At 42.7% G+C, this 18,792-nt stretch overlaps 1 protein-coding gene across 1 annotated transcript in view; it reads left to right on the top strand.

Moving 5' to 3' along the window:
* The first annotated feature begins 1,745 nt into the window (after nucleotides 1-1,745).
* mfhas1 (multifunctional ROCO family signaling regulator 1) overlaps nucleotides 1,746-18,792 on the top strand; it is a 38,869-nt gene continuing 21,822 nt past the window's right edge. The window contains exon 1 of the mRNA XM_080419207.1: nucleotides 1,746-5,165. Within this exon, the coding sequence (XP_080275333.1) occupies nucleotides 2,192-5,165 (2,974 nt within the window). The 5' untranslated portion in view covers nucleotides 1,746-2,191. The remainder of the gene's footprint in view (nucleotides 5,166-18,792) is intronic.

Here is an 18,792-nt window from a genome sequence, read left to right as displayed (position 1 = left end):
GGCACAAACATGGGGATGAATTCACTCTACCGTTATGCCACCGAAATGTGGAATGCCCTACCAATTGTATCCATGTTGAAAAATATTCATACATATTCAAACACTTTCCAAAAATAGCTATCTATCTATCTATCTATCTATCTATCTATCTATCTATCTATCGATAGATCCCAACCCGAGTGTAGTCGATAGATAGATAGATAGATAGATAGATAGATAGATAGATAGATCTATCATAACGAAACAATTCAGGGGCTGTAGTTACGGGGTATGGGCAGTAGGGGGCTCCAGGTCACATGATTTGGAGCAGGGCAGTCAGCAGAGACAGAATATTGACCAGACTGTGAGCAGATGTAATTTAAAGTTTATTTCTGATTGGTCTGTGGTCAGCTAAGCTTTGGCTCATTTGACTTACTTGATAGTTTACTCAAATGCGTTTTGTATTTTATTTATTTATAACATTCATGTAATTTGTACCAGAAACACTTTACCAATGTATAATAAAACATTGAAAAATATATGAAATAAAATAAAATAACCTCGCGTCTCCAGTCTTTCTGCTGTACCTGCTGTGGAAAGCCAGGTTTCTATTTACTGTCCAGTGCTCATATCCAGGCTAAAGCCCGCCGTACTGTCTCCGGTGGAATTACACATACACATAACATGTAAACACACACATCGTTTCCGTATCCGTTCTAGTCCGGATGTGCAAAACTGCAACGCCAAAAATGAAAAACAGACTTAAAACCACTTCTGGTCAGATTTATACTTCCTCACACGACGGTGTCTTGCTGGGAAAATGGCCGATCTACAAGCTCACAGCGCGTCGTGGACGCTACGCCTTGTGAGCTTGTAGATCTGCTATTTTTGGAAGAAGGCGGGTCCAGGATGATGACGCAGTGTTGGACGGGCGTTGACCGGCGTTGCCATGTCTGCTTATTATCAGCGACTTCTTGGTAGTTGCGGATTGCGTTTTTTTGGGGTCTTGTTTCTAGTTTCTTATTTGGGCTTGTTTCTAAAGTGTAGTTGTGTTTATTTGGTCTTGTTTCTACAGTGTAGTGGCTTATTTTTGGTTTGTTTCTAAAGTGTAGTTGCTTATTTTGGGTTTGTTTCTAAAGTGTAGTTGCTTATTCTGGGCTCAATTATTTCTAAAGTGATAGTTGCTTATTTTTGGGCTTGTTTCTAAAGTGTAGTTGTTTATTTTGGGCGTTTCTAAAGTGTAGTTGTTTATTTGGTCTTTGTTTCTAAAGTGTTTGTGTTTATTTTTGGGCTTGCTTCTAAAGTGTAGTTGTTTGTTTATTGTTTCTAAAGTGTAGTTGTTTATTTGGGCTTGTTTCATAAAATATTGTTTAAAAACCAGTGGTTCATGTCAAGGACCCCCAAATGTATTTGTCTGCGGACCCCCATCTGAAAATATGTTTTGCCAGGGACCTCTAAGATTTGTGTTGTTAAAATATTTCATGAATGTTTCTTTTCTTTCTATCTTAAAAATAAATAATAGTACTTAAATTGTCACTCCACTGTCATCATGGGGACCCCCTCAAAACCATGTGGGGACACGGTACCCCTGGGGGTCCCCCACCCACAGGTTGAGAACCACTGCCCTATTTATAGTAGTCGCTTCTTTTGGGCTTATTTTCATAGACCTGGTTTGCTTATCTCTCTCCTACAGTGTGGCAACTAGCCTTGACTCTCTCTCTCTCTAGCTCTCTCTCCAGTCCATTTCCGACTGCAGTAGACCAGCAGCAGGAACAAGGGAAACAAACGTCCATACAATAATAAGGACCTCGTTTATTTGATTCACGGGGAAGGAGGAGGAACATTAGTTTTATTAAAATGACAACCAAATGGACGTTCCCGAAGGGGAAACAACAAACACACTGTCGTCGCCAGGGGACAACGACAACACACATTTGGGGACGTATTTTGCGGTAGGGGTTTCTTGTTGTTATTGTGTTACTGTGTGTGTGTGTCGCAGGAAGAGGATGTGTGGAGCACCGCTACCGCTGCTGCACCACATCATCATCCAGACGTTTTGATGCGACTGAACGCCTTCATAGCAATATTATTACCATTATTATTACTATTTACTGACTGTTCTCTAAGTCTGGTCCCTATGGAATGTACGTGTGATGACGGCCGCGTTGCCAGGTGCGCCCATGGGACGCTGTTTTCTGCGGAAAGGTAACCGATGAAAACTCTCAATGAAAACAACACGGAGGGCTCCACCACCACCACCACGGGGGACGTCATGGTCATGGAGGACAACAACAAGGATGAGAACAACCTCAGGACGGTGCGGCTGTGGCGGGACGCCGCCCTGCGCTCGAGGAAGCTGCGGAGCAACCTGCGCCACCTCACCCTGTGCGCCAAGAACAGCCAGGAGGAGATCACGTTTCCCGAGGACATAGGCGAGATCGAGGCGCTCAACCTGGGCAACAACTCGCTGCGGGCGCTGCCCGAGGGCCTGGGCGCCACCCTGGGCAACCTGCGCGTCCTCGTCCTCCGGCGGAACAAGTTCGCGGCCGTGCCCGGCGTGGTGTTCGAGCTCGGGCAGCTGGTGGAGCTCGACATGAGCCACAACTGCCTGAGGAGCTTCTCCGAGGACGTGGGCACGCTGAAGGGGCTGAAGAAGCTCTGCATCAGTCACAACAAGATTGAGCACCTGCCGTCGCAGATGGGAGCGCTGCAGGTTTTGGAAGAGCTCGACATTAGTTTCAATGAGCTCATCGATTTCCCCAGGTCGTTCTCGCAGCTGAAGAAGCTGCGCACGCTGGACACGGACCACAACAAGCTGAACCAGTTCCCCCCGGAGATCCTGGCCCTGGTTGACCTGGAGGAGCTGGACTGCTCCGGGAACAAGTTTGAGGCGCTGCCGGCGGACATCATGAAGTTGCGGTCCATCAAGATCTTTTGGCTGAGCAGCCTTCACATGTCCACGCTGCCTGACACCTTCTGCCACTTGCAAAGTCTGGAGAGTCTAATGCTGGACGGTAACCATCTCAACGCGCTGCCTCCAAGCTTTGCCAATCTCCAGAGACTGAAAATGTTAAATCTGTCGTCGAATTATTTCGAGAACTTTCCCCAGGCCGTTTTAAATATCGCGGGATTAGAGGAACTTTACCTAAGCAGGAATAGACTGTCTTTTGTGCCCAAGGAAATCGGGCAGATGGTCAAGTTGGCGAACCTGTGGTTGGACAATAACAACATTACCTACCTGCCGGACTCCATTGTGGAGCTGGAGAAACTGGAGGAGCTTGTCGTACAGGGTAACCAAATAGCCATACTTCCAGACAACTTTGGAAAGCTTTCTAAAGTGAACATTTGGAAGGTGAAGGACAACCCCCTCATTCAGCCTCCCTATGAAGTGTGCATGAAAGGGATTCCTTACATCGCGGCCTATCAAAATGAGCTCAGACATTCTCAGCACGCAGTGAAGCCCAGGCTAAAATTAGTCCTGATGGGGACGAAGGACGCAGGCAAAACACTGCTCAGGCGGAGTGTCGTTCGTAAACCGCACGATGCTAAAGGTAACGAGGGAAACAAGGGAATTGAAGTTACCAACTGGGTCGCGGACGTCGAGCGCAGTCTTACATTTCTAGTGTACGATTTGTCAGGGAAGCAAAACTATGACCTCATCAAACCCTTCTTTCTTTCCCCCGGCGCTCTGTACATTCTCGTTGTGAATCTCAAAGCGTACTCGTCCAAGAACTTTTATGCTCACGTCGGGTACTTCCTCCACCTGCTCGGCGCCAAAGTGCCCCATGCGGTGGTGTGCATGGTGGGCACGCACAGGGACCTGTGTGGAGACATGGAGTTGGAGGAGAAGAGTCTGGACATCCACAGACAGATTGCCTTGCAGGAGAAGGGAGACACCCAGTGCCTGAGGAGCCTTTCCCGGCAGGTGGACCAGGCCCTGGAGCAGGGCTACAACGTGCGCACCTCCAGCCCCCACATCGTCTTCTACGGCGTGACCGACAAGAACCTGCGGCGGAAGAGGGCCCAGCTGCAATACATGCTCAACCACAGGCTGCAGATCCTCTCCCCTGTCCTGTGCGTCAGCTGCACGGAGAGCCAGAGGAACATCCAGAGGCTCAGGGAGAAGCTCATGTCGGTGGCGGACCAAAGAGAGATCTTCCCCAACCTCCACCGCGTGCTGCCCAGGTCCTGGCAGACGCTGGAGGAGCTGCACTTTAAACCCCAGGACCTGTGGCTGTCGTGGTGGGACTCGGCCCGCCTGGGCCTCCAGGCGGGGCTGACGGAGGACCGCCTGCAGAGCGCCTTATCGTACTTGCACGAGAGCGGGAAGCTGCTCTACTTTGAGGACAGCCTCTCTCTCAAGGAGTACGTCTTTCACAATCTGCCGCGCTTCATCGCGATCCTCAACGTTTTCTTTCAGAAGGACGAGACGTCGCTTTTGGAGCGGCTCTTGTCCGAGGGCAAGAGGGAGGACACGGCCAGGGTGAGCCTGGTGATAGAGGACGAGAAGGGAGAGAACCACAGGGTCTCTCATCTCCGGCACCACGTGGAGGACTTCGTCCGACAGGGCGTTTTGTCCTCCAACGTCATCCGCCTGCTTCTGAAGCCTCTCATTCAGACGCAGCAGGACCTTCACCTCATCATGGAGCTGCTGGAGAAGATGGGCATCTGTTACTGCATCAACAAACCCCGCACCAAGCCGCTGAACGGAGCCACGGTGTGGTACAAGTTCCCCAGCTACGTGAGCAGCGACGAGCCCCACGCAGCGGACGACTGGCCGAGCGGCAGCTCTCTGGCCATGTGTCACTTCTTCTCGGTGGAGCAGCTGCAGGTGGACTACAGCTTCCCGTTCGTCTTCCCTCCCGGGCTGTTTGCGCGTTTCAGCGCGCAGATCAATAGCCACGTGGTGCAGCGGTCGGACGGGAGGCACCAGATCTTCGCCTACCGCGGCAAGGTCCCCGTGATGATCAGCCACCAGCCGGCCAAGGGGAGAGCGCGCTCGGAGACCCTGTCCGTCGCCAGCCACGCCTCGCTCCCCAACATCTGGACGGCCTGGCAGGCCATCACTCCGCTGTTAGACGAGCTGAATGTGCTGCTGAGGGAGTGGCCCGCGCTCCACTACTCTGTACACGTCCTGTGTTCCAAGTGCCTCAAGAGAGGAGCATCCAACCCACATGCCTTTCCAGGTAATTACTGTCTCTATGACCACGCACAGGCATGCACAGACACACACACACACACACACACACACACACACACACTCAAGCATGCACGTCTCAGTCAGACAGACGGACACACACTCGCACACACTCACACTCCCCCTCTCTCTCACCCTCTTAACCACTTTGAACTTGGCATGCCTGTTTTGGGCATGTCGTTATACAGGTGAACATTTTCTAAATCTCTCACTCTCTCTCTCCTTCTCAAAAAGAAATTCCCCCTTATTTCAAAACTAGTGGGAAATATCTGGCGTACAAGCCTGCATCGCCTCACCTCGCGGTGCATTGTGAGCTTGTAGGCCACCGGCTAATCTTCGCTATTAGTCGTACAACAAATTACAGTAAATACGGCTTAAGTGGCTTATTAAGTGTGTTGGCTTCTGACTATTTATGTTAATTTGTATATTATCATTTGGATTGGTAATATTTTATACTAGTGCAGAAAAAAGAGGGTGGTATTCTTCGCAAAGCATCCAGATGACAGATTAGATTCATCAGTCAGTAGGTGATGCATGCATGCACCAAGGCTATGAAGTGGCCTTATGTAGGCTAAATAGCTACAGCAGTGGTTCACAAACCTTTTCATGTCAGGGACCCCCAAATTAATATGAATTTGGCTGGGGACCACCATCTGAAAATAGTTTGTGGCAGGGACCCCCATACAAGATTTGTGTTGTTAAAATGTTTCAAACATATTCTAAACTTCAAAAAGATTAATTTTTGGGGATTTTATGCCTTTTATTATTGATAGGACAGTAGGCTGACGGGAAATGGGGAGAGAGATGGGGAGTGACACACGGAGCAAAGGCCGCCAGGATCGGGACTCGAACCTGCGATGTGCTGTCAGGCTACATGGTAGCCATTGTGTCCGTCAGTGTATGTAGGATTCACGTTAATGTGTTTTTTTAACCACTTAAACCGTCAATACTTAGTAAACTTAACCTTTCACTCTGTACTTCAGTCTGCTCTTTTTTCCCCTCTCTTTGCCGATCTACAAGCTCACAGCGCCTCGCATTATTCCTTATTTCTTTGCTTCATATAAATTTGTGCATGAAAATGTTCTGCTAGCTCATCGTGGCTCTGTACGGTAGTACAGGCTATATGCTGACTTTGTTCCACTTGCCACAGACTAAAAACTTGGCAGGGCGTCGACAGTCTTTGTGGATCTCTTCATGTCTGCAGTGCTGCTGCTTGTGTGAATAATTAGATACAAGGCAGACAGTGTCTTAAGAGCTTTTCTACTGGCCTGCCACAGCTTCAGGAAGGCCTGACATGTATCTAATCACTCAAACAGGCCACAGTGCACTGACTGCAGACAAAATACGATTACACGATACCCGATGAAGCTCGTCTATTTGACGTGAAACCTAACATAACCGTACGAGTAGCGTGCCAAACATTTGAGAATATAAAATATAATATATATATAGGCTAATAATAGCAATAATAAGACTGTGGTTGGCTGGTTGCCACACTAATAATGAACAATGTGACAGAGTCCACAAAAACAATCTTTCTTCTTGGTCAAAGAAGCTTGGACTGTCCTGCCAAAGAGGTTGCTGCCCTGGTTTAAACTGGAAAGCTCGGAGACAGTTGAGCAGAGAAACAAAGGTTAAGATAAGGGGTACAACAGTTAATAAAATCATTTACAACAAATACAACAAAGTATAACATAGCTAGGGCTTAAGTGGTTAGTTAGACTAATCAATTAAGTCGATTATAGAAAAAAAGAAATCGTAGAATTATTTTGCGTTGACTCGATATATACTGTATATTAAAAAAAACACGCTTCAAGATTATTCAATTAATCTAAAAAGTAATCAATATAATAATCGTTAACCAGGAAAATATGCGATACTGTAGGTCCTGCCATTGTATGTTGATAAGGCATCTCTTCTCTTTTTAGGTCAAGACACATTTAATTAAACTCAGATACCTTTCATGAATGGTTTATGGGTCAAGTGCACCCAATGACTGGGCCGGTTCAGTATGGGCAGAATCGTGCACTGGGTGTACTGTATGTAGTGTAGGTGTAGGGTGTTGGTTTGTTGGCACATGGTAACATCTATTGATGTAACAGTGTGGATACTGAAAAAGATACAGCCCCTCAGTTTTGTCGAGGGAATTGGGACACATTGAGTGTCAACTGTTCGTTTCTGCTTATGTGTTGTATGAACACAAACACAAGTGACCTTTTGTGCCCGGACAAGTCAAGTGGGAGATCTACTTGTCCGAAGGACGAGTGCCTTAAACAGTTAATGTCAAGCCCTGCTTGAATGTATAATCTTAATATAAACACTGAACATAATAGTTCACCCATAAATTAAAAAATGCTCACCATCATCATAATTGAGAGCTTATAATTGCAATGCTGTCACAATCATTTAGCTTTGCTTCCATTGCATGATTCAGCAGCTGTCTCGTTAACGTCAACATAACACTCACAAAAGAGCAAACCTAGCAAATATTGAAGAGAATGTGATGGAGAGAGAATGGCTTTGATGGATGGGGAATGTTGAGACAACTGTTGTGTCTGTTGGTACTGTAGTGGAGATGTTAGGAATGTTAGGAATGTTAGGAATGGAGCTAACTGCTGGGACATTGCCTTGACAGTTACACTGTGTGTGTGTTTCTTCTTCTTCTTCAGGGAACTCACAGCACATTGAATGGGGCTAGTGTAGGTTATTCCTTGCACGTTATTATGCTACAGATGTAGTTAAAGGTAGGGTAAGTGGTATTTTTTTGTGTCATTGCTACAGGGTGTTTGTTCAGTAACAGGAGTCTGAGTCTCCCCGTCTGTCCAGCTCTTAAGTAAACAGAAAATACATTTTCAGTCAATTTGGAAGTGATGACACAAAGAAATGAGACACAATTGGATCTGGAACATTATAACATTTAAGCTGATAAATGGGTACTCTCTCCTGACAACAAATTGGCAACAAACCTGTCATGATTTATGACCTTTATCTGCTTGAACCTTGTACACACATGTGGAATCACTCGTCTAAGTAAGCATATTGATATTCATGATACGATGACCATCAACTACTTTATCAGAGAGACTGACGTCTTGCACAATAATACGAGAGGCATGTTCTATTCTATCCATTCTGTTCTTGTCCTCATCTCATATCTTCTGGTCACGTCATGTGTCCAATACTGTATATATTCTCTTAACCCATTAAGACCTGGAACTGTGTCATTTTTAGATTTGAGCTAAAAAGCATTATTTTACAATTTGGGCTATTCAAAAATAGCAGATATACAAGCTCATAGCGCGGCACCGAGTGCCGCGCTACGAGCTTGTAGATCTGCTATTTTTGAAAAATCGTGAAAATGTGTGCAATTTTTTTAATATATATATTTTTAAAGCGAACATTTTTAACTAAAATCTTTGCTTCTGGGCTCTGGAACAAAATATTTTGATGGGGGTCTGCAGCCAAATACATATGATTTTGGGGGTCCTTGACATGAAAAAGATTGAGCACCACTGATATAGAAACATACGTTTTTCAGAATACTGTTGAGATTTAGGAGACATGTAGAATTGGCTTCAGGTCTCAATGGGTTAAGTGTGTAGGCCTATTACACTTTGTGTGATACTGCCTGCTGTCATGGTGTTCTGCGTGCACGTCACTCAGCTGAAACCTCACTCACCACCCTAAAGCCACTCCAGTGATTCTCCATGTAAACTCCTTGCAACGTGCAGCTACTTGCAACCATTCCCAATGGCACTTGCAAGGAGTTGCATTGGTGCGGTCAACCTTAAAACTGTTTTGTTGCAAGGAGTTGCGACAGTTGCGTTGGTGCGGTTTGGCATGTAGTTATAGAGGGAGACTCTTAGGGACCACGTGGTGGGTCAACCGAAATCACAACAAAACCTGATTATTATTTTGTCCTGTAATCTGTTTACTAAAGAGCTGGAGAGACAGGGAGACCCCTGTTACTGAACAAACTGTCAATGGCAGTGATTACTAGAGTACAGAGATTTTAGGTTTTAACAAAGATTATTTAGTTTTAACCACAAATACATCTCACTTACCGTCCCTACGTATAAATACGGAAGCAATCCAAGCGTACTTACGCCTGATTTATACTTTAGATGTGTGTCAGTGTCGTGCACGAAAATAGCCGATCTACAGGCTCACAACGCATTGGATCAGGGCGCATTGTGAGCTTGTAGATCGGCTGTTTTCTCCTATAACTAGTAGTGCACCTTCTCTTCGTCATGCGTAGCCTTTGTTTAGGTAGGATAACTAATACTACTGTATTTCTGTTTGACTGAGCCTTTGTCATATTTGTAATGGCTTATTACACAGCTGTAGGCTATTTGTTAAAGAAAGGTAAAGAGAAAAACTGTCCAAAACCCAACTGCCAACCGTGCAGAAAGCAGCAACGCAACATAAAGGTTGAAGCTTAACAATATATTAACCCATTAAAAAGCATCTGTGGCATTTTAGATTTTAGCGTTGGATATAAAAAAAATAGCAGATCTACTTGTACATCTGTTATTTTTTAACAGTTTCGTAAAATCTTGAAAGTATGAGAACTACTGACTTAGAAGCCATTTCAGGCAGAATCGGCCTCAGGTTTTAAAGGGGAATCCCACTAACTTTCAACATTGAACTATGTCATAATATACCTTAGGCTCACTAGAATGGTGAATTTCACTTCCAGCTGAAACAGTGCGACTTGAATATAAAGTTAAGACTTGATTTCTATTATCTACAAGTACTATGTCTTGTGAAATGTGATATATAACCATAATGCCATTATAAACTACTACAAGTTGCACTGTTTCAGCTGGAAGTGAGATTCCCCATTCTAGTGAATGAGGCAGCCTAGAGGGCGGGCCAAAGAGTACACCGTTCCGTATGTCACTGATCACATGACCCCAACAATCGATTCTCCAGTTCTAGGCAAAATAGAAGGGGGAGGGGGGGGGTTCTTATTTCCACACAACAGCTCTAAGGTATATTATGACATGGTTCAATGTTGAAAATGAGCGGTATCCCCCTTTAATGGGTTACTGTTATTAGTATAGACCCCTTAACAGACGACGTCACACTGATAAGAACCAGTATGCGCGTGCAGGCCGGCACCAAATGAAACCCATTCTGTCAGGTCTCGCTAGGACGCGCCTCACTAGCCAACACACACAAGAGGAGGTTGAATGAACTGAAACCAGCGAAACCCCGAAACAATGTGTTGGGAATTGATTGCATGAAACAATCACCTGTGCGTCCAGTCTCAATGTTGGTAAACAAATAATTGGTCTATATATACTATCAATGCGCAGCAGCAAAAGGCAGCTTTACTGTTCTTCTGTGTTATTGAAGAACAACGGACTGCATGCCACCAGCCTGTGATGATGTCACTCATCCTTGATGATGTCAGTGGTCTATGACTCATCTATGATGTATGATGACTCCCAAATGTGGGTCAAGGTTTCATCCAGATCACAACCTCCATTCCTTGACTTCCATTATGAAAGTGAATGTTGAATATTTCAAAAGTATGACACATTTGTGGGGGGAAGAAAAAGCAGTCGGTTTGTGAGATTGACTCTAGTCTAGACAGACAGACAGACAGACAGACACTCACTTTCTTCTAGAAAGCTTCTAGACCTCTGAGGTAGTAGATTGCAGCTAAATAAAGTTATGTAGCACTATATTGGATTACTCCAATATGATATATCCAATAATATTGGAGTGATCCAATCGCTCACATAACCGTGGTTACCTACTTAACCATCGGTATAAACTGTTCCTTACTTGCCTGTTGTTGTTGTTATTATTATTATTATTATTTTCCTCATGATTTGTCCCATATCAGTGTAGCTAACTCCAGATTTGGTCTCAGTAAATGGCCAGTACAGTGTGCACTCTGCTCTGTGCTGTATTTCATCTGACCTAATATGGTGGTGATATTTCTGACTGCAGAGAGTTGGAGCTCCTCTCTCTCTCTCTCTCTCTCTCTTCTCTCTCTCCTCTCTGTCTCTCTCCTCTCTCTTCTCTGTCTCTCTCTCTCTCTCCTCATCAGCACACCAAAACAGAACACACTGAGCTGGAGAACACAGTAACACACCTCTGTGTTCCAGAGGGGAAGCCTTCACTCTCCATGTTTTTCTTTCTAGCCATCTGGCTATGAAGAACAATGTTCAGGCCCCCCCCCCCCCCAAAATGGTTACTTATACCGATGTTGTATATCGTTGCTGACTGTCGGATAGAAACATCTTATCTCCATATTCTTAACTCTTTGTGTTTTTTTTCCGTAACCCATTTAATCCAGGAACTCTTCTCTGTCATTTTAGATTTCTTTGGCTATTCAAAAATCGCAGATATACAAGCTTGTAGATCTGCTATTTTTGAAAAATCGTGAAAATGTATGCAATATCTTTGAATATATGTATTTTTAAGCGAACATTTGTAACTCAAATATTTGCTTCTGGGGGTCCCTGGAACAACATATTTGACAAATGTTCGCTTAAAAAAAAAATATATATATATATTCAAAGATTTGCACAAATTGTCCACGATAAAAAAAAATCAGATCTACAAGCTCAGTGCCGCGCTATGAGCTTGTAGATCTGCTATTTTTGAATAGCCAAAGAAACGTAAAAATAGCACAGATGCGTTCCCGCATTGAATGGGTTAACGGCCTACTTGATCATAACTACAGCGTCACGCGAAAGCATAAAAAATAGCAGATCTACACAAGCTTGAAACGCGGCGCGACCGTTGCATGACAAAGTATGAAATAGGGCATTAAAGTGGTTAATGTGATGATGACCCCAATACGCTGAGGACACTGTAGATAATATGATAAGAACATGAACATGTGTTCTCATGGATTACAGTTCTCAGTCACCACTGATTTCATGTCATTTGGATTTCATACAAATGTGATTTCATGTCACAATTTGTTACATAATCGCCTAATCGCAATTATTTGAGATAATCACAAACATCTTTGCATAATCTTTTTCCCATTTTGAAAAATTTCGCATATTTCTTTCAAACATTTTCAAATATTGTGGAAATAGCAGATCTACAAGCTCCCCAATGCATTGCGATATGACTCGTTGTGAGCTTGTAGATCTGCTATTTCCACTATTAATGTTTTCTTAAAAGGATTTTCTTTGTACATTTAGGTTATGTGTCATAAGTGCAAATTATTTGTGTGACAATGAATCGTCAAGGGAAATTTCATTAGCGTGCATGTCGGCAATAGAAGAGCAGGGAGACAAAATACGACCACCCCAATTGTATAAGTTATATTATATTAACATACTCTACCATACAGAATGGACAAAATATTATATTAACATACTCTACCATACAGATTGTGACAAAATTGTATTCATTAAAAAAAAGTTACATAGTGAGGCTTTAATTGCCCCGCCCTAATACAACCCTTGAACCTTTTCTCACTAGCTGCTGAGTTACATGAGGTCAGATTTCTTCAACCACCATCCATGATGATAAGCAACTTTTATACTGAGTCCTTGACAGATATGGCCGTTTAGATTTATATATATATATGTATATATACACCGATCTATAGCCGATCTACAAGCGCAAAACACCAAACGATGCGATGGTGTTGTGCGCTTGTAGATCAGCTATTTTCACTATTTTAAATCGTTTTATAAATAATAACAAAAAAGGAACGGTATTGGACATACAACAAGCTTTCCACCCGACAACAACGATATATAGCAACATGGTTTAACAATTATAATAATTTGAATCAAATATACACGTTTTTCAGAAAACTTAGGTCAGGATTTAGAAGGTGTTTTTAGAATCAGCCTCAGGCCTAAATGGGTTATAATAATAATAATAATAATAATTATACAATACAACTAGGAAGCCTGGATGGCAGCCAACACCTTGAGCCAAGAAAAGATGGCTGTAGATTACATTCACATCTCTGTTTCTGCTTCCTGCCTCCGTGAGGAAGAGAAGTTTCCTTTTTTTATTTTCTCTCAGGTTCAGGTTCAGGCTTCCTCAACAGAGTGGGTGACAATATAATTAGATTACAATTTACACTTTAGGCATTTAGCAGACGCTCTTTATCCAGAGCCACTTACAAATAAGCAAGGTAAACACATGCATCAGATGCAGAGAGACAGTGTAGTGCCTCAGTAAGTGAGGATCACGAGTAAACCAAGGACCTAGCATCAGTCTACTCTAAACAATATACTATCAACAATTATAATCTGTACATTGAAAAGATAAAATAGTAGGAATTAAAAGGAATAATAAAACAAACTAGCCATACAAATATTAAAACTATTAAGACCGCTAAATAAGAAAATAAATTGAACATCTTTAGAAATGGCTTTAGGGGCTGTTAATACGTTTAGTATTGTTATTTAGGTATTGATTTGTATTGTGTATTATGGAGCACCCCAACCTAAGTCTTTCACAGTGCATGTGCTCGTACATCCTTGTAACAATACATCTCTTGAATCTTGCTCATGTAGGTTAATCGAATAATTGAGAAGTAGGTTTTTTGTTCATGTTTTTATTTTTGTATTTCTTATTTATCAATGAGTCAAAATGAAAAACATCTAATAGATTTTGTTTTATAAGTCTGGTTAACCACTTACTCAACTTCACCATAGTACAACTTCATTGTACTATGGTGGCATACGGATCCACAAGCTCACAACGAGGCGCGATTTTGACGCGTTGTGAGTTTATACAGTAGATCTGCTAGTTAACCACTTTTAACCCATTCAGACTGGGAACACATCCGTGTCATTTTAAGATTTCTTGGGGCTATTCAAAAATAGCAGATCTACAAGCTCGTAGTGCGGCACTCGGTGCCGCGCTATGAGCTTGTATATCTGCTATTTTTGAATAGCCAAAGAAATCAAAAAATTACACGGATGCGTTCCCGGTCTAAAAGGGTTCGAAAAGATTTACGATTTCATGAAATCGTAATCGAGGAAAAAAGTGTGAAATAGTGGTGATATAGATCAGAAGTCATGGTGATCCGGCCCTGCACTGGGCCCTGTACTGGGCCCTGTACTGGGCCCGGCACTGTACTGGGATGTTATTGCTGTGTATAGATTGTTTTTCCCAGCAGGGACTCTCGCCCCCGCTGGTCAAGCTCTGCTTAATCCGGTTAGAGAAGCTTTGAGGATTAGTCCGAGTTAAGGATGTATACAGAGACAGAAAATACATGTTTAGGTCGGGAGGGATGCCGTTTTTTATCCAATCAGGGGAGAGAACGCATTCAGGATGCAATCCAATCAGGAGAGAGAACTCATACAGGATACAGGATATACGTGACATTTGGAAGTGATGAAACTAAAATGAATGGGCAGACAGAATTGGAACTGGAACTCACATTTATGTTATGTTACCCTATATGTTACATATATATGTTTGTGGGGGTTTTCTCTCCTGGTTGGATAGAATTGGTATCCTGACCCGAAAATGTATTTTCTGTTTACTAAAGACCTTGTAGAGCTGCTATTTCAAGGTTCCTTTATTGTTATTATTACATCTTTGTTTTTTTGTGTAATATTCTTTTGTTCTGCTTCCTCAGACATTGTAGCAGCATTAATGAATTAATTAATAACAATACAAATATGTAATAATATCAGGGTCCCCACGGTCATGAAATTCCTGGAAATATTTTGAAAAAATAAATAAAAAAATCCAGTACTGGAAAAGGTTTGGAATTGATCAAAGGTCCTGGAATTTATCAAGGGTCCTGGAAAAATATTTGGCTATGCATTGTTTTTGGCTATTTTATTTATTTATTACAAAACATTTTCATAAACATGTATAACATTACACAAAATATGTAACATAAGTAGTTTTTCGCCGAACGGGCTGTTACACCCCATCCGCACTGCCAGCGATGCGACGCGACGCGAGCGGGCGATGAAATGTCATTAAAATACATGTTTTTCAATGAGACCGTCCTGACCTACCGCGAGCGACAACGAACCGTGCAACGACGTCGCCCACCCCTCCTATTTTCGCTCGCATGGTCACTATGCCCTAATTTTGCACGAAATGTTGAATGAAATTGTACTATTTTATATTCTATGCTTTATTTTTGCTACACTGCCTATCTTTGGGCATTGTACATAGGAGTAAGAGACACATTATTGCGCTGAATGATTGTTTTATAGGCCTGGAAATTGGGCTAAATATTCTGGAAAAGTTTTGGAAATTCATTGCTAAAAATGTGTGGGGACCCTGTAATATGAATAATATTTATAATCATCCTGTTTTCACCTATTATGCCATGCCCAGACTAGGGATGCTACGGTAATGAATATATGCACTCAGCTGATACCCTGCACATTGTTCCTACAGCCTCTAATGAAACCTGCCTCCAGTGCAGAGACTAGACCCAGTAATGTGATCCTACAGCTGTGTGTGTGTGTGTGTGTGTGTGTGTGTGTGTGTGTGTGTGTGTGTGTGTGTGTGTGTGTGTGTGTGTGTGTGTGTGTGTGTGTGTGTGTGTGTGTGTGTGTGTGTGTGTGTGTGTGTGTGTGTGTGTGTGTGTGTGTGTGTGTGTGTGTGTGTGTGTGTGTGTGTGTGTGTGTGTGTGTGTTCTTGTTGTGGGCTGTTAGTGATATCGTCAGTGTCGAGCTGAAACCTTGTATCTATCTCCATATTTCAGCAGTTTTTTTTCTTTGTAAATGTATCTACTTCGTCATACTACATGGTCACGACACAATAGTAGCCAAAATAGCCACAGCTTGTAGATCTGCTTTTAAAACACATTTAAAAGTGGTTAAATGTGTCTGTGGGTTTTATAAATCTGGACAACTGGTAGTTTTTTTCCTTTCCTGAAAAGTAGCCATTTTGGACATACAAGGTTTCCACCCAACAGTGGTGATATTCCACTGCCTGTGTGCTTCCCTCTGTGTTTGGAGAACTCGGACACTGGATAAAACGAGGAACCGTCTGACTACTTAAGATCTATTTCATAGCTGATGTACAAGCTCACAGCGCATCTCTCGATATGACGCATTGTTGTGAACTTGTAGATCCGCAAGGTAATCCATTGAGAATGTACTGTATGAGAATGACTGTTCAGATCATTGGTGTATCTCTCCCCAGAAGGGGAGGGGGGGGGGGGGATCCCGTTGAGGTTGAGATGGGGGTCCACGGCCAAATACATAATCTAAAAATGATTTCTAAATCCTAACAGGACGTTGCTATATCAGTGGTGCGCCAACTTTTTCATGTCAATGACCACCAATAATTATATATATTTGGCTGCGGACCCCCATCTCAAAATATTTTGTTCCAGGGACCCCCAGAAGCAAATATTGGAGTTAAAAATGTTGGCTTTAAAAAATATATATATATATTCAAAGATTTTCACAAATTTTCAAAAAAAAAAGAAGCAGATCTACAAGCTCATGAGCTTGTATATCTGCCATGTTTGAATAGCCAAAGACATCGAAAAATGACACAGATGCATTCCCTGTCTTAACGGATTAAATGAGAAGAATCGGAATGGTGAGATAGCAGAAGATTCACAGCCCTAGTGGACGTGCACTGAACTGCAGCACCGGTGCAGGTGTGGTGGTGTGGAAGAAGACAGATGTAGTCCCTCTCTCTCTCCCACCGTGCATGATCCCTGTTATCTGTGATTAATGGTGCTACCTGGACATTTCATTGCTGTTCAGCAACTTTTGCATAATACTGTCACACACTTTTATTAGGTCACATTTTTCATCTTCCTCCATGCAGTTATTATACACTGTGGTGAAGCAGAAGTGTCTGGCGCTGCGTGGTAAATGAGCTCACCGCCAGCCAGTGCTGGACAGTAACTAAGTACTGTTGTTGTTGTTGTTGTTGCTGACTTTCATTTAAAAACGGAAAATCTTTACTTTTGACTCCAATACATTTGTAGGAAGGGACTCTTTGGAACCGAAACTTAAAAAAATATATATTATGAATTAACCCATTCAATCCGGAACATACAACCGGAACATACTGTGTCATTTTATATTTCTTTGGCTATTCAAAAATAGCAGATCTACAAGTTCATTGCCGCGCTATGAGCTTGTATATCTGCTATATTTTAGAAATCGTTTGAGAACCACTGATATATATATAGCAACATACGTTTTTAGTAACTGTTAGGATTTAGAAGACATTTGTAGAATCCCCAGAAGCAAAGATTTGAGTTAAAAATGTTTGCTTTAAAAAAACACATATTTAAAGATTTGCCCACAATGAAATAAAATGAGCAGATATACAAGCTCATAGCGCAGCACTCGATGCCACGCTATGAGCTTGTATATCTGCTATTTTTGTGTAAAATAGCAGATATACAGGCTCAATAATGGTTAAAGTGCGTTCTCGGTTTTTATGGGTTACCCCAGTAAGCCCTATTTGAAATATAGTGAAAAGTGAAAATAGATCTGCTATTTTCACTATTTATGAAAAAAACGCCAGTGCCAGCCTCGGGCGACATCCAAGTCAACAGAGAGAGGAACAGAAAGGAGAGAGAGAGAGTGGGGGACGTTTGTTTTCTTTGAGCGAGGGACAGGGGGACGTGACGCCAGCTTTCACACTCACAGCACAGAGAGAGAAACAGAGTGGAAACAGCCATGAACAGTTCCAACTTGAATCGATGATCGTAATGTTTTTCAATTCAATCTAATTGTAGTGCCAAATCACACAACAAGTTGTCTCAAGACACTTTACATGTAGAGCAGAGACCCACATGTTTCCCCTCCTGAGCAAGCATTTGGCGACAGTGGCAAAAAATAAAATAACCCTCCCCTAAGACCTGAGAAGATTCTAGAAAGGTCTTCTAAATCCAAAAAAAAATTTGAAAGAAAAACCCAATTTTTTTTTCCTCGATTTTTCAAAAATAGCAGATCTACAAGTTCATAGCCGCGCTATGAGCTTGTATATCTGCTATTTTTTAATAGCCTAAAGAAATCTAAAGTGACACAGATGCGTTCCAGGTATCAATGGGTTAAAAGAGAAGAAACCTTGAGAAGAACCAGGTTGTAGGCTGGGCGGCCATCTGCCTCGATCCGTGTCAGGTGTGTGTGTGTGTGCGTACGTGTGTGCGAGAGAGACACTGAGTGGGAGTGGACCGCAACAACGCATCTGAAATTGTTTCTTTGGAATGATCGTATGAATGTAGGTGTGTTTGGAATGGAAACGTGTGAAGGTATTATGCTCACGTAGCTTCTACTACTGCCTTATTATTAACTGCTTTATGCCTTGTGCAAAATCAATTAGAGTGGAGCCGAACCTCATTAAACAAACATGTTAAACATTTGTAGCTCTAATAGTTTCATATTTGTAGCTCTAATAGACTGATAAACTGTATCATCAGAGCTGTGTGCACACTCACTCCGACGTCCTAGAGTGCACGATCAGTGCACGTCGTGCACGATGCACTGAAAGGCTGTTGGATGCTTGGACACTGCAGGCTAAACGCTGGACACACCTGACAAAGTATTAAATGCTAATTAAACATATGGATTAGCATAATCCTTAACCTGAAATCAGCAGCCTTAAATAATGCCATCCATACCTGTTGTATCTAATCTGAGATGTGTTCTTTTCCATCTGTTGTACAG

This window comes from Gymnoscopelus braueri (assembly GCF_963280865.1).
Source record: "Gymnoscopelus braueri genome assembly, chromosome: 22".
NCBI lineage: Eukaryota > Metazoa > Chordata > Actinopteri > Myctophiformes > Myctophidae > Gymnoscopelus > Gymnoscopelus braueri.
This window is presented reverse-complemented; position numbering and strand designations above follow the sequence as displayed.